This window comes from Otolemur garnettii, unplaced genomic scaffold (assembly GCF_000181295.1).
Source record: "Otolemur garnettii isolate 467f Iridium unplaced genomic scaffold, OtoGar3 scaffold00002, whole genome shotgun sequence".
Lineage (NCBI taxonomy): Eukaryota > Metazoa > Chordata > Mammalia > Primates > Galagidae > Otolemur > Otolemur garnettii.
Window position 1 is genome coordinate 18,506,392 of NW_003852397.1, and position 17,609 is coordinate 18,524,000.

The 17,609-nt window shown below is 35.0% G+C and overlaps 1 protein-coding gene across 1 annotated transcript in view; it reads right to left on the reverse strand.

Annotated features, from left to right (window-relative positions):
* Positions 1–9,842: 9,842 nt before the first annotated feature.
* TRDN (triadin) overlaps positions 9,843–17,609 on the reverse strand; it is a 119,168-nt gene continuing 111,401 nt past the window's right edge. Inside the window, exons 7-8 of the mRNA XM_023512740.1 lie at positions 16,848–16,907; positions 9,843–10,093 (exon numbers count right to left, since the gene is read on the reverse strand). Of these exons, the coding sequence (XP_023368508.1) occupies positions 9,843–10,093; positions 16,848–16,907 (311 nt within the window). The remainder of the gene's footprint in view (positions 10,094–16,847; positions 16,908–17,609) is intronic.

Here is a 17,609-nt window from a genome sequence, read left to right on the forward strand (position 1 = left end):
TCAGGATATCTTGGAAGTATTTTCTTTGATGGGATGAGAAGGCAAACCGTGGGTCTTATGCCACGGTGTCAGCACATTGCATCAGCAAGGTTTTTCGAATTAGAACTACAGTATTGGCTACTTTTGAAGGTGCAGCAATATTTTACAAAGGAAATATTAAATCCCAGAAGGAAAACTCAAATTTTAGTTTTAGGAACTCATTACCAGGAATTAATAATGAACTCTAGCTAAACAATAACAGGTGTTCTACTAATCCCAAACAGAAACAGATGGAAGCACAAATGTTTTATAAACAGTGGATACATGTGGAGCAATAAACTTGGCAGGAGTTGTTTTATTCTCTAATTGTCAGTCAGAGTCAACATCTCCTCACTTGCCTTTTCTCTAAATTAGTGTGCCCAGATTAAATCTGTGTTTCCCATTCTTTATTTTTCAAAATGCAATAATATTTAGTGCTGTATGACTCCATCTTCTAGACTGCCTCCCTAACAAAGATAATATTCTGGAACTTTCCCTTGGTACCTTGACAAAACATCACATAGCTTGTCAGATGAAATGACAGACGTGCTGTCCGCGTCCCTCTCCTCCTCCTTTTCCAGCTACTGGACAAAGAATATGGATCTTAATCGTCTTTCATTTCTTAAAGCATCAAAGTTATGAAAGTAGATGGATGAAATAATTTAAGAAAGAATTTAGTGAGTTTGTAAATGGTATCTATTAAGAAATCTAATCTTACAGAACTTGGGGATTATTTTCTCAGGAGTCTGCCTAGTAAACAGCGTTTTAGATCTGACCCTGTGACTGCTTAGAGTATGGTACATTTACGCGTTTAGAAGGGCTCTCTCTGGCTGGTCATTAGCAAAATCATCTTTAATTTGTGTGGAGACAGTTTTATTATTCCTTCTGACCTTAATCTGTTGTGAGACTTTTGAAAATAAATTATTGGTGTTGCACATACTAAACTGCTAGCATCTCTCACTGGCTTTTATAACGAGTGACTCTCTCTGCCCCGTGAGTTTCTTAGAAATTATATTTTATAATTGATCAGGAGCTACTATGAATGATTTCAGTGGCACAAAGAAAAGGTTATTTTTCTCAGATAATAAAATTTTAAATCTAATGGAATATCAAGACAATAATCCATATTAGTACATTTATTAATTTGTCAACAATATGGATTCATCTCACATATAAGTAAATAGTTGATCTTATGAAGGCAAATGTGTGTGTTGAGTATGACTTTCTTAAATCACCATCGGTGAACAAAACTGAATTTATGATGTATATAGACTAGGACTAGTCAATGTTGGGAAGTTCCTTTCATGAGGGCACTTTCTCAGACAGGTTCTGGTGAAATTAATGGATTAAAGCAGTACAATATTTTATTGTGTATCTACTAGATGGTTTGTCAGCAATACAAGGTTGTTACTGTGATTTCCATTCTAAATATAAAAACACTAAAGATGAGGTGGAATTCAATGCAATCAGGGCCCAATTTTCAAGAAGGGTGGAGTCAAGAATCCCATTTATATTTGAACCTGAAGCCCTCTCATTACACAAAATTATCAGACGTTTCCATTTAAATTTTCTGCTACTATGCACACATGTTAACAGTAATTAGTAATAATTTTTAGATTATTTTTCCTTCATTTCAGTTTCTAATTCATAAAAATGTAGAAAGAAGAGAAGGAAAAGATTATCTGACTAGAATAAATTATTAGGATTAAACCAGTTTTCCGAATAGCCATGGCTGAGATAATCTTATTCTCTAGTACCTAGATGTGATATATGTGTGTGTGTTGAATGCATGAATTATAAATTTTAGAATGATTTCCAAAAAAGTAGGTAAAAAATAGTTTGCTGAAACAATCATTTTCTAATGTAACGTCTTAATAATACTGTCTTCTTAGAAACATTTTCCCACCATGAGCACAGTACTGTCGGTTTAAAATCTACAAAAGGCACAGTACACATAATCAAGTTACTCATTCTTTGTTAAGATGTGAGTAAACAAAGCTCGTTACAGTCTGGGCGACATATGAACATACTAGAGATGACAGGCCTATTCCTTTACTTAAAAATCCTTCCCCATTATTTTGACTATTCACTCCAACTTATTCCCATCAGTAGTTCTCTGGAGTGGCTAAATCAAGTCCATGTGTGAGAAAAATCTAAAAGATTTCTTTAAGCAAAGATTAAATACTTGACACCTTTTCATTTTGCATACCACTAAGAAAAGAATGATATTTTCACTATCAAAGATCTTTTCTTCTAAGTTTACCAGAAATACGATAAGATGATTCACTGCTTCTCTTTAAGATATTTTTAAAGATATTAGCATTCTTTATATATAAAGAGATTAGCACAATTTTAAGCTTTTAGCTGACTTCATTTTCAATAGGCCATGCAGTGATTGAGGTTAAATGAAAGGCCTTAATGCCAGTTATTATTTCTGCTTCTTTATTGGTTTTATTCTAGCTCTACACATGCATTATGCAGTTTTTGAAAATGGAATTACAGTTTAGTGCTGCAAAAGCCCACAAACTTAGAAACAAAGGCTATTAAAACAGACAAATACAAGAACTGTTTGGAATACCTGGTTTTAAATCCCCATGGACAAACATGTCAATCATATATCGACAGAATGCATACTGATCTGACAGAGTAGAGAGAAAAAGAGCAATGAAAAAAATGTCAGTCATCAACCCTTTTCGTTTCGCTGTGGAGAAAAGGTTTAACAAAGCAAACACAGAAAAATAGCCCATTTCTATTTTGGTTACAACAATATTTTCTCTGAAAGAATCATTTGCATTCATATGAAGACACAGAAAGGAAAAAAAAATAGATATAATAAAGGTAATGCACCATTTATTTCATGCAGAAATAACCTTAAAAATTGAAACAGACTAGTTCAGGGTGCTATTTTAGTCCTTGTTTTTAAAAATCAAAACGCTTTTCATCAAATTTATTACATAAGTCATCATATTCAAGTATTTTTTTTTTTCCTTATTTGTCCTTTTGTAGACCTCCAGTAACGAAACCAAAGTTTTACAAGAAGAAATGGTTTTCAGTTTGGAATGTTTTACCAAATACTTCCCCCACCCCCACCTCCAGCCCTTCAGCTAATTGTCTAAGTGGAGCTGCAGAATGTCTTCTTAAAAAGGCCAGCAGGAGGGCTAACCACTTTGCAACCTGTTAGGCATCCCTAAATCAGTGGTTCTCAACCTTCCTAATGCCACAGCCCTTTAATACAGTTCCTGTGGGTCGCGATTCACAGGTCGAGAACTGCTGCTCTAAATGGAAATGCTCTTTAATTGGAAGAATAAATCAGGGAGAACCAACTAACAGAACCAAAGCATCCTTTTTTAATTAATTGAGTAATCAGCTGGGCACAATGGCTCACGCCTATAATCCTAGCACTCTGGGAGGCTGAGGTGGATGGATTGCCTGAGCTCACAAGTTCAAGACCAACCTGAGCTACAGCAAGATCCCTTCTCCTAAAATAGCTGGGTCCTATGGTGGGGACCTGTAGTCCCAGCTACTTGGGAGGCTGAGGTGAGAGAATTGCTTGAGTCCAAGAGTTTGAGGTTGCTGTGAGCTATGATGCCACAGCACTCTACCATGGAAAACAAAATAAGACTATCTCAAAAAAAATTAATTGAATAATCTTCATAAGATTATCTTATGAGTGATCTTGATTAGTCTATTGCCTATGGAAAATGTATAAACAAAAACAAAAAGTATATACTATGTAAACATTTTCAGACGATTTGGTTGACAATGAGTTCAATAGCTGGGTTTTTTATTTTCTTTCTCCATTAAAGACATTAAATTGAACTTCAAATTCTCACACAACTTTAGATTTTTCTGAAGTTAACCCAAGTGAAATCTCTGTTGATGAATCATTCTATAAGCCTTACCGTATCTTCTCTAAATCTTGTATATTATGAAATGAATCTTGTTGAAAAGTGATTTACAATTTAATATTCCTAAACTGGGCATTATATCTTTATATATATTTTTTATTTTTTTTTTTTATTTGAGACAGAATCTCACTCTGTTGCCCTGGGTAGAGTGCCCTGGCATCAGCTTAGCTCACAGCAACTTCAAACTCTTGGGTTCAAGTGATCCTCCTGGCTCAACCTCCAAAGTAGCTGGAACTACAGGAGCCCACTACAATCCCTAACTAATTTTTCTGTTTTTAGTAGAGATAGGGTCTCACTCTTGTTGGGTCTGGTCTCTAAGTCGTGAGCTCAAGGGATCCTCCCACCTCGGCCTCCCAGGGTGCTAGGCTTATAGGTGTGAGCCACCATGCCTGGCCACATAGGAATTATATTAATCCATCAGATCCAGAGGCAGCTTTAGGATCAAGAGAGTTTATTGAATTTATGCAACATGACACATCCTTAATTGATCCAAATTATGTATGCCAAACATACAAAGTAACAAAACTTGTTACCAGATAGATGCACATTTAGACTTTTGTAAATCTCAGTCTTTTTAGAGTATTAACACTATTTTTAGACTAATCCATTTTATTATGAATCTCTGCCAAGTCTTTTAAAAAATACACTTAGCAGTAGATGTAAAAATATAATTTTTTGACCTTAATACCTAAATATGAGTAGGCCAAAACTCATAGTTTTAAAAACTTTCCTATAATTTGGTTGTTGAAATTGGAGTACGGTTTCCCACAGGAGAGTCAGGAAAGAGCAAGGAGGCTAATTCTCAGATCAGTCCACGTACTTTTATGTGCTGGAAGTAAAAGCTGGAACTTCTGATCCCACAGCCTAGGAGCCTTATGGTTTGGAGACATGTTAAGGTTAAGGTAGAGGGTATTTTCTCTTTCCTGGACACCAGACTGTTTCCCAGGCAAAATAGTAGAATGAGTAATTTAACTCTTTAGACAAAGCAAGATGGAAAAATAAATTACCTCCCCCTTAAATGGAGAATGTGACATTGGAATTGTGTGTGTTTTCTGAAATTGGCAGCCTTTTCCTTTTGTGTCAGTACTTTACGTGACTGTACTCTTTTTAGATTTGTCCTTCCTGTCATTTAAGAGTAGTTCTCAAAGGTCCAGTTAAACATCAAACTGAGGAAGAATTTGTCCAAATTCAGATTTTTTTGGCTTCATCATCCAAAAAACTAAAATTCCATAGTTCTGGACCCCAGGAATTTGCATTTTTAATAAGCTCCCCAGATGAATCTAATTAGACTCTGACTGCAAAATCAGTGATCTAATACTCCTCAATTTTCTTTCTCCACAACGAATACCAGGGGCACTACAGCTTTCCACAACATTAAGGAGAGTTTTTGTTTTGATGGATACTGGAAGTTTGGAATGCGAGGACTTTTTGTAATATGAACTCTTCTCTGCCTCCTGCCAAAATAAAATATTGTTTTCTGCCCCATGTTGTGAAAGGATGCTTATGTACATTACACATTGAATAGTATTTTGAATTAACTGAAATATTTATATTTCAGAGTTTCTTCTTTAACCGAATGCTGAAAGTGTAATGCATTTTGTTATTTTGTATGTTGAATTGTTACCATAGAATGGTTGTCCATTCATGTCCCTGGATTGCATATCTCCAGATCAGATTAAAAAATGTAGTGGTGACAAAGATGGTTTCATCTGTATTGAATAGATGCAGATTATTTTTGTGTTCATTATTCTCTAAGGAATACAGAGTAACAACTACAAGTATCTGTATAGCTTTTACACTGTGTTAGGTGTTGGAAGTTATCTAGAGATGATTTAAAGTTTGTAGGAGGATGTGCGTTGATTACGTGCAAATTCTACGTACTACCTCATTCTAGAAGAGACGTTAGCATATATAGACTTCGGTATTTGCAGAGTATCCTGTTCTCAATCCCCCGCAGATACCAAAGGACAACTGTATTGTGCTTATGTTTATTATACTAATATCCTCTGAATCCCAAAATCATTCTGAATTGACGAACCAATAGCCCAATGAGCTTCTAATTAGAAAAAGAAAATTCCTTATGAGTCCAAAGAATACTTTTTAATCTCGAAAATATTCAACACTCAAGATGTTTCTGTTATATGTAAATAATGCTGCAATCATGCATGCTAATGGTACCAACACATCATTAGAAGCATGAGAAGGACGTTTTTTAAGTATTTTAAAATAGAAATCTTCAAATACTTAAAGTTAGGATTCCCATTTCACCTGTCCTCATTATATTGACCTTACTAATGAATAGGAATTCTGGGTATGGGGATGTCTTCACACCTACTGTGTCTTCTTCACCAGTCTAACAAAAAAAGCAAAACCAAGCCTCCCGAAGTTTAAGATGCATTTTATAGAAATGTTTTTTAAAACCCAACTTCAGTTTTGTTTTTAATTCTAAATGATACATGAATGAGCTTTTAATAGCAGGAAACTTTTCATCACAAAAATCAATACAGATTAGGAGATTATCTCCTGACTTTCACGGCTAAGAGTTCATTTATATAGAATAATTTCATATTTGGGCACTACTTCTTCTAGGTATTTTTAACCCAAACAAAGACCCTCCCAGGAGCAACCCATGTTGTCCGCTCTCCCCTTCTGGACCCCCCGGGAGAGTGATGGGTGTCATTCAACTGCTGCCTTATTAGCCTTCCCTTTGGAATGGCGGCCCAGAGAAAATGCATTTTTTGGCTTAAAAACAAACCAACAAGCAAAAAAGCTATAATGAGGAAGGGGCACATGTGGTCTGGCACTTTGTGGTAGATTCATTAGCTAGAACTTCTTCGCCTGCCACACATATTTAAATAGTGATGGGGGAAGGAGAGAAAGAAAGAAAGAGCAAAGAATGTAGCAGCTGGGAAATTTGGGTTTTTTTCTTTCGTGCAGACACGTCAGAGACCATCAGAACACTGAGGAGCAAATGTCTTATTACGCCAGCCCCTCTTACTCTAAGCAGATTTAGATTGGTCCCTAAAAACTACATTGTCATGTATTACGTAAGTGATGAATGAGTGTGAGAAAATTTATGTTGGGAAGGAACACACATACGCCTGTTATTCTTAGGGCTTGAAGTGGGGAAATACAGGCCTAGTGTTTCTATATAGGATACTGAGAGTGACCCTATTGAATATTTTTACACTATGCTGTATAATTAATTACCAATATGTGTGCTTCATGTAAAAATCTGCTTTCAAGTGAATGAAGGACTTACAAGCTCTATCTATTTTAAAAAGTAGTATTGAAAAATCTATGTGAAAAGAATGCCCTAAACTTATTAGCTTAAGCAAAAAAATAAATAAATAAATATTCTCTTGCCCAAAGAGCTAACTCAATAATTTTATTAGGTTATCAAAACAGGAGTCTCAAAATCAAAGCTACCTCACAAATAGTTTAAAGAAAAAAAAAAACTTCATTTATCTTGTTTAGTTAAAACCATAATGTAATTAGTTTTTTTTTAATGAACAAAACACTTAAAAATATTTGCTCAGTAAAAACCACAACAACTTATTTACGTATCTTACCAGCCACAATTCGTTAAATTTTGATTACTATTTTAATGATACATTGATATAATTGATGTTCTTAATATGTCATAGGAGATGGGCTTTAGCAAATGCACTCATTTAGCCGATAAAATTACAGTTGTGTTATTGTTTTTATTTCTCAATGATATTTGGATGAGCTTTTAATAGAGGAATAGCTCTTTATGTAGAAATAAAAATAGTATACTGAAAACAGACACGATAATATGATGTTATCATTGTTAAACATGATTATCGACAGAAATAAAATATAGTATTTGTGACCTGGAAAATAAATATTATTTAAAAGTGTTCTGTCTTTATCTATGAGATATGGCCTCAAGTACGTACTCAAAGATACTTAAAATGAACATCAAAAAAGTCTTTATATTTCTTATTACTCAATACATATTTTGACATTTTCATAGATGACTGACATAAATTTTTATGTACTGTTATTTATGGGTAAAAATTATAATACCAATGATATGTTTTCATTGGTTTTATGAGATTATTTTCTTTTTGAAAAGGCAATCTATAGTCAGAGTATTTTAGTGTCTAAATAAACTTAACAGAGAATCCAAAGATTAATTTTCCTATTTTCTTTTTTCTTTTCTTTTTTTTTTTTTTTTTTTTTGAGACAGAGCCTCAAGCTGTCACCCTGGGTAGAGTGCTATGGCTTCACAGCTCACAGCAAGCTCCAACTCTGGGCTCAAGCTAGTCTCCTGCCTCTGCCTCCCAAGTAGCTGGGACCACAGGCGCCCACGACAACACCCGGCTACTTTTTGGTTGCAGCCATCATTGTTGTTTTGGCGGGCCGGGCTGGATTCGAACCTGCCACCTTAGGTGTATGTGGCTGGCGCCTTAGCCACCTGAGCCACAGGCGCCAAGCCAATTTTCCTATTTTCTATCACAAAATATTTCATTCAAAATATCTTCTCTACCTACTACATTATTTTTTTCTACTCAAACTATGTCATAAATGGTATAACTTTGAGAGTTAGTAATTAATAGTTGACATTTTTCGAGGCAATGCCATCGTTTTAAAAACTGGGGAAATGTCTTAGAGCTCTAAAATTTTAATTTCACCTATATTTTAAAATATTACATTGAATGAATCTAAATTACCTAATTTAAAATGTTTGTGAATTAATAAAGGAAAAAATGACAAAATGCTTTTTCTTTTTCTTTCCTTTCTTTTTTAAAATATATTTTTTAAATATGTGTCTTTTGCCCTACAAATAAAAGTTTACAAATAATATTTGTGAGTCAAAGTTTAAAAATATTAACTTAGGAGGAAAAAATACAAAGAATGAATAAAACATGAGTGGATTTCAAACGTCTTGTCTTATACCTTATAATGAGGAAAAATTATTTTCAATTTCACTGTCTAAAAAGCATACTCAAGAGTAGTTTGAAGACTTTTTGAACTAAAATCTAAAATGTATTGCTTAATTTTATTCATCAGATAAAATGATTCAAAAGTGCTACCAGAGTAAAGAAAAAATTTATTTTGCACCTCCAAGAAACATCATTTATGGACGAGTCCCTACAGAGTAGATCCCTCCATTCTATATGGGAGTCTCAGGACTGTGTAGCAAGTTGAAGTCAGAAAAGGATTTAGGGAAGAAAAAATTTAACAAGGGCCAGCGATGTGGCGCATTGAGGCCCTTCATTGCCCTCTTACTACTTCACCTCCATGTATTTACACAGCACCCTTCCATAAAGAATTTCAGGATTGTATTACACCTCCATCGAAGCTCTCTATTTCTTCACCGTGGGGATGTAAATTTGACATCTGTCTTGTTTTAAGAGCACCAAAATAAATCCGATTCAGAGCTTTCTCAAGTTACACATTTAAGCAATGGAAACGGGCAACAAACCTTCAGAGTTCTTTTCTCTAACTTTTCTCTATTATTAAATGAAATCAGTTATAAAATTGGCTGTGCATTCTTAACGTTGTGTTCTTGTAGAGGCACTGGGAATGTATGGATAGTTTCCATGATATTTATTTGCCTGAGTTGAACCCTCACTCCCTAACAAAATCTTTAAGAGCTGCTGTCATTATTCCTGGATGGCTTTTCTCCAAAGAGTGTGACACATATAAAAGCTTTATTCCACCTCAACAAAAACGTCGTATCTCGAGAACTCAACTCCTCCTACAGATGCTAACTCCGAGCCCCCTTTAAAAGTATTTCAGACTCCATCTTTAGATAAGCAAACACATTTTTGTCTTTTTAGAAATAAATTCCCAATGGAGTGTATTGCCTTTTAGGTATGGTTACTTATTTGAATCTTCTACCCCCATTTCGAAGTCTGATTTCAGTCCTGTTCCATTTTAATTTCACTGCATCTGGTCCTTGCCCACCATCCTCTCAGAACCTCTGGCCGCCCGCTGCTCTGCGCGTTTACCTTGCTGCTCACGCTTCGGCGCAGCTGCCCTCTCTCTGGCCTCCTTCTCCTTGGCTTTAGTTGGGGGTTTCTGTCCTTCTTTTACTTTTGCAGCTGTTTGCTTCGCTTTCTCCGGCTTCCCTCCTTTTACTTCCTTTTTCGTCTTTTCTTCAGTCTTTTCTTCAAACTTCGCTTTCTTCTCTTCTGTACAGAGTTAAGAAACATTCGATTATTTTTGTTTCGTTAGCAATAGAATATTTCATCTGTAACTGTCATTAAGAAAAATGGGGAAAGAACTATAGAAAAATAGTGTTCCTTATGCAAACGCCATAAATCCTTGAGACTGTTACTTTGCTTTTATCGTTTATGATGTGTGATTTTTAATTACTCAAAATAGCTCATTTGCAAATTCTGACTCTTAATCTGTGCATGAAAATATTGTTTTTGAGGTAATCAGGAACTTAACATGTCATAAAAGGTATTTGTAATATGCATGGGATAGATAGACAGGCATGTTTGGTAAAAAAAACGATGTTTATACCAAGGAACCCAGGGATCATTTTGTTCCACAACTGAAAAATATCTGGGGTCATTCAAGAAACTGAAATAGCAACACGATATATGCATTTTTTAAGATAACTGTTAGGAATAGGAAGGTAAAATTATCAGCCTTGGTATTGACTAATAGAAATAATAAAGTCTATTAAAGGATAACTGAAAGATACACAATCTCTAATGACTTGGCTTTAAAGAGGTTGGAAGAATGCACATTAGTCTATTGGCTTCTGCTTATCTCACTTCAAAAGATAATTTTAATATGCTTCTGATATATTTTTTTCTTTAGACAAAGTCTCCCTCTGCTACCTAGACTGGACTGCAGTGATGCAATCATACTCTCTGGAGTCTCAAAATCCTGGGCTCAGACAATCCTTTCACCTCAGCCTCCCAAGTACTAGGAATACATACAGGTGCACACCACCATGCCTGGCTAAATATGTTATGTTTTAGAGATTCAGGCTTCAGTATGTTTACCAGGCTGAAACATACTGTCCTCAAGCAAGCCTCGCTCCTCATTCTCCCAAAGAGGTGGTAGTACTAGCATGAGCCACCACCCTGGACCTCTTTGATGGTTTTTAAAGCCCTTCAATATATGATAGGAATTAGAAAGGGGTATCAATCATAGTATGTAAGATTATAAATGAGTTAGAATACATATAATTTGTATACATATATTTTGAATTTGATATTAAGAATATTTGAGGATGAGATGAATCGGTCTATGTATTATTCAGTATTTTTTAAAAGCAATAATAATAGAGCACAGATTTATAGAAAATTGTTCATAATATATGCTGTATATGGGAGATTATTTATTGTATGGGACCACACACTAGACTGTGTGCAGCCTTTATTATGACTCATGTAAAGAGTTTGATGAAAATAATATTATCAATTTTCTTGATTTTGGTTTACTAAGCAAAGTTTTGAGACTAAGCCAAGATAATATTCGGAGGTCCCACTGAGACTAGAATGAAACTGACAATGTCAGCCGCTGGTTAGCTTGCTATACCAACATTATCTGGGTTAGCTACTCCATTCAATGGACTTGACCAACACCTACAAAACATCACTTCTTAGAAACTTTATAGGGATAACTGTGTTAGGAGTTGGATCATTTCTATGACCAAAGACATTTGGAAACACTAAGTTAAACTGTTTTTTTTTTTTTTTTACCTTGAAATTGCTCAGAGCTACAGGGTACTGAGAATTATCCAGAATGGGCATTATTCTACACGCTATCCAAAGTAATTGAACCACAGAATTCTCATACAAATATCACCCAGTTGCTCCATAAACTGCTGATGTCTGTGTGGCTTCTGTTGACTACACTCAGGGGATTTTCTTCTACTTCTCAGGAACGATTTCTGTATCTCCCTTGCCGGTTTTTGCTCGTTCCTGCAGCAAACTCATACATTTCTGTAACTGAAACCATCCTCAATCTGTGGATGATTTTAAATTGATATCATTCTAGGACCCTCTACTAAAATGCTTATGAGTATCTGTTTGGAAAGAAAGTTCTACTGGGATGGCCAATGGCACTCCAAAATCATACAACTCACCCAAAAATCCCTTTCAGAGAGCCCGTCTTGGCCTGGGCTTGCAGCTAAAGAACGTGCTGTGAGTCCTAAAGACCAGCATGTTAATATAACACCTGAAGAAATTTAGTGTAGCACTTAAACCCCTGCAACACCTGGCCTCATCCTATCCCTTCACTCACAGCCTCTTTCCAAAAGCCTCTTCCTCCTCTGGACTATCTCTGTCCTCTTGAATAGCTCATGTATTTTCCAGTGTCAAACCTGGTCACGCTGCATTCTCTATATTTCCCATGTTCTCCTCATTTATAAATTTCTTCCTGTTCAACTCACAGACAAAATGGCTCTGCATTGGAATTAATCATTTCTTCCCCTGAACTTCCATTTGCCTGAACTTTTAATAAAGTGCACATCTTATTCCCTATAATATATCTTGCATTACAAATGGTTGTTTATCTATCTTCCTTACCAAACTGAGTGCAACTGAAGGATAGGAACTCTCTTAATTCATTTTTGTAGCACCACAGAGCCTAGCACAAAGCTTTTTTTCAGAGAAAACACAGAATAAATACATTTGCATTAGCAATTTTGATTCACAGGTGAATAACCGTTTTCCTATACCCAGACCCTGGTACAATAAAGTGATATGCAGATTGTATACGTAAAGATGTGTTTAGAAATAAACATGTCAAAATGTATTACACATGCTATATTTTTTGTTTATACTATGTTGTGTCCAATTGTTAGTTTTGCTTCCCCTAAATGACACCTATCTACTTCTCGTAAATTGCAGCTGATTTACCCTTACTTTCATACTATGGAATTAAAGATGTGTGAAATTCAGGCCTATTTCGAATGTCAGTATAATTTATAAATGGGCAAAGATGATTTTTCTAAAGGCAAGACTGTGGTGAGTTGTGACTCATTATAAACACTAATTGGAGGTGCAAAAATAATAAAACTTTCCCTACTTAATTTTAACATTTGTCAGTGACCTTCATTCTTGAAGCAGATAACTGTGCCTCCTATTAGAAAAAAATGAATAAGAATTCAACGACGATGTGGCTATGATAAAGAAAATATCATGAAACTATAGCAACATGCCACTGTTTATTTATATCAAATTGGGTAGATACTCTTAAATTTTGTGCAAAATACTTTTCCTGATTTTTCTCAAAATAAATTTGTGTGACATTTATATTTAGGAGTTCATTAAGGATTGGAAAAGCAAGAAGTATTGCCATGTTGTATACAAATCACACAGTTTTCTTTAAGAAGACTGATTCATGATTTTGTCTAATGGAAAACAAGATCGTCTAATCAAAAGAATGATGTCAGCATATTTGGTCCATTTTTGGAATGAGCACAACCCATGAGTGACTGTGTCAGAATGCAAATGTCTATCACAACGCAGGACAACGGCATTACTCAATAACCATAATAACATACTCTACACTTTAGAGTTAGGAAATAACAAATTTCATCTTTCATTTATTAAAGCATGGAAAAATGCTTAGTTTCTCTGTGCCTCCCTCAGATTCTCTGCCTTAAAAAACAAATCACCACTGTAGCTGCCTCTTCCTCTAAAGAAGCTGTGGAGATAAGCAACAGTAAGCAAAAAAAAAAAAAAAAAAAAAAAAACAACTTTGAACTCTGCAAAAGAAGTGCATAGTAATTTCTAATATTAAATCTGCATATGTTGTATTCGTAGAGCTCTTGGAGTTTTCCTAGAACTTACCCAGAGTTACACGTGTAGCAAGAATTAGTGTATCATACTCACTTTACATCCGAAGAATCTAAGGATCGAAAAGCCATTTGTCAAAGATAGTACAGTTAGATGAGTCAGGAGTAGATACAGTAGAACCAGAAGGCCTAATCCATTTTCTAATATTTGCTTAATATTACTAATATTAACCTATGAAGGTGATATCAAAATGTCTTTTAAGACAAACAAGAGCACATATAAATACACAGGAACTAAGTAAAAGCATTAAAATGTCTTCCTAAAAGTGATCAGGATGGTATTAATCTACGCACTTCATCAAACACACAGACACTGGAAGATTGTTAGTTTCATGACAGACAGCCTGGCCCAACTTGGCTCACCTCCTTCAATCTCTCTCTCCATCCTTCACTTCTCCTTCCATGTCTTTGCAATTTTTAATGAACTACAGAAACAGGCCAGTTTTCCCAGTGGATATAGCCTTCTACACAGGGTTCATGGTAGACACTGAAATATCCATTTTGTCCAGGGGGCAGTGCAGAAGTCCTGAACTGGTCCAACCAATCTCTGCCCCTAAGCAAGCAGTGCTTGCAACAGTGGGAAAACTTGCTGATTTCCTCTAGAAATCAGAAGACTTTAGGGGGAGATTCTATTTTAATACTAGTCATACTTTTCAAAGGTATTTTATCTTCATTTTTAGTTCAAGCATCACATAATACTTTATGCCCTTTTTATCTTATTTTATTGCTCCAGAAATTACCCATAATGTGAAGAGCACTTTTTATAAATTTCCTATTCTTAATATATGGACATATAAAATAAAAAATGAAAATTATATATGTATACAAACATAAACATACATATATGTATATAGATATATTTTAAACAAACATATATATACATACATATACATGTGTTTATGCACGTATATATGGCATATATGTATAGCTTAAATCTATCTCCCCAGAACATAAATATGTAAATACTAACTATTTTGGCAGGGAGATTCAAGATGGCCTCTAACATTTCCTGCCTCTGGTATTCATACTGTGTAATCCTCTTCCCTTGTATATGGGTTGGAGCTGGAATTTGCTGCTAACCAATACAATATGGCAAAGGTACTTGGATGTGACTTTGCTGATGAGTCTGCCTAAGATTGTGATTTCTGTCTCACTAAACGTTTCTCTCTCGTTAAGTTTGATGAGGCTAAACTGTGTCAGTGAGACTCACGTGGCAAGAAACTAAGAATGGCCTCCAGCCAACAAACAGCAAGGAACTGAGGTCTTCATTTAAACACCCTTGAAGAACTGAAACTTGCCAACAACTTGGAAATGATGCTTTCTCAGTTGAACCTTTGAATGAGACTGCAGCCCTGGCTAACGTGTAGATGCAGCCTCCTGAGACTGGGAAGCATAGGACCGAGATGAACACAGATTCTGGATCCACAGAAATGGGAGAGAATAAACATGTGTTGATTTAAGCCTCAAAGTTTGTGATAATGGTGTACACAGCAAAAAATAACTAATGCAGTATTCCACAAAATGTTTTAGAGGGAATAAATGATACTAGAACAACTATACTTAATTAATTTGTAAAAATTACTAAATTTATACCCATTTCACCTGTGTTTTTTTCTTAATCTAATCACATACCCCTTATAGGACCAGCCCAATTATTTGCTGCCTCTGCAAGTCAGATAATTAATCTGAATTATTTCTAAAGTCCCTGCTATATTTCTAGATATGTGATATATGATTTCATATATATAATGAAAATAAATTATATATATGAAATTCATTTTATCCACATTTATGAAATAGAAGAGAATTACATATGATAAAATGGCTTTTATCAAGTTTAATTTAAAGACCAAATTCATGCTACCTTCTAGGAAACAAAAATCTCAATTTGTAATTCATCCAATGTACCTTCAATATAATACTTAGTTATCTCAGGAAAACTTTAGTTTAAAAATATATCTGCCTCAAATATCTAAATGCTTTATATTTTAAAAATAAACTGAATTTTAAAAGTGGATTTTAATTTTTACCTAAATGAATAGTTTCTTGAAAACATTAGATGAAGATTTTTAAACTATATTGACCACATAAGACCTATTGAAAGCTGAAGAAGACATTTAAATTTGGGAGGTAAGATTGAACCATCGGTTAAAATCCATGTTTTCCAAAAATTGGTAGTACAGGAAACTTTGTTTCCTCCCAAATACATAATATTACAGCCTATTCTGATTACATTTTTGTATAATCATTACAATATTTTTGGTTTTCAAAGTCTTAAATTATTGATCAAGATGCATGGCCCTTTCTTTTTGATAAAAGCAAACCTTGCATTTGAATCTTCTAAAATCAAACTCAAAGTATAATACTGTTCAAAACTGTGTTAATTTTCTCTTGCTGTGGTAGCAAATAATCATGAACTTGGCTCCTTATTATCTCTTAGTTTTCATGATTCAGAAGTCTCAGTATGGCTCAACTGGGTTCTCCAGAACCCACAAGACTACAAGTAGGCTGTCGGCAGGGTTGTGCTCCTTACTGGAGGCTCTGGGGAAGAATTGGCTTTCATGTTCACGTAACATGGAGGCAGAATTCATTTCCTTCTCACGTTTTACATGTGGATCCCACAATTTTCAAACCAGCCAAAGGAGGGCAAGTCTACACACTTCAAATCTCTCTCTTCAGCTGAATCTCTCTGCTTTGAAAGATTCATGATACTGCTTTTAACCCACTTGAATGATGCAGTGGTCTGTCCCTATTTCAGTTCCACCATAACTCCCCGTGCAAAATTCTTTTTGTTATGTCTTGTAACATAGCCAGAGGGAAAACATCAAGAGGGCATGGAAACCAAAACTTCACCCGTATATGCAGTACAGAGAGGCCCTTCAATTCCCTCTCACATTGTGAGATTCTCATTTTTTTAAGTATTCAATTTTATTATTCTTTTAGATATGAAATTTTAAGTATATCCAAATTTGTTTGTGTGTGTAATGGAATTCTGAATACTTATCCAAATTATTTTTTTGTGTAATGGAATTCTGAATACTTACAAATATGTAGTTATCTTTTACCCAAAATGTAATCTTCAATGTAAAAAGAAGAGTTATAGAAATAAAGGGGAAAATTACCTTTTGCCACTGTCTTTGTTTCTGGTTTTTCTTTTTTCTCAGTTTTATCCCTGTGAGTTGCTTAAACAGAAAGTTTTACGTAAGTACACATTTTTAGTAGATTTCAAAAACAAGTTTCTTATGACTTCAGTTTTACAGATACTAAAGTTAAATGATACTTTGAAGATTTCTTACATTAGTGATCCTAACTCAAAAATAGAGTTACCACTGTAAGAACAGATGTATAGAATTCAATGTCAAAGACTTGACATTTTAAGACGTAATGCCTAAGAAAGCGTTTTGGAAGCTAGATCCACCCTCCTTTTATATACCATTATTCCAGGCTGATAAAGCTTTCTGGGAGACAAACTGAGAGGGAAAAAATGTATAAGAATTTGTCAAAATATATATCATTGTATCAAGAAGATCTATATTTAGGATTAACAAAGAGAAATATTTAAATCAGGACTAAGGATTTTATTGTTTTACAACAATGACCCAATTGGCTCGGCGCCTGTGGCTCAAGTGGCTAAGGTGCCAGCCATATACACCTAAGGTGGCAGGTTCAAATCCAGCCCGGGCCCGCCAAACAACAATGATGGCTGCAACCAAAAAATAGCCGGGCATTGTGGCGGGCACCGGTAGTCCCAGCTACTCGGGAGGCTGAGAAAGGAGGCTCACTTGAACCCAGGAGTTGGAGGTTGCTGTGAGCTGTGAAGCCATGGCACTCTACCCAGGGGGATAGCTTGAGGCTCTGTCTCAAAAAAAAAAAAAAAAAAAAAA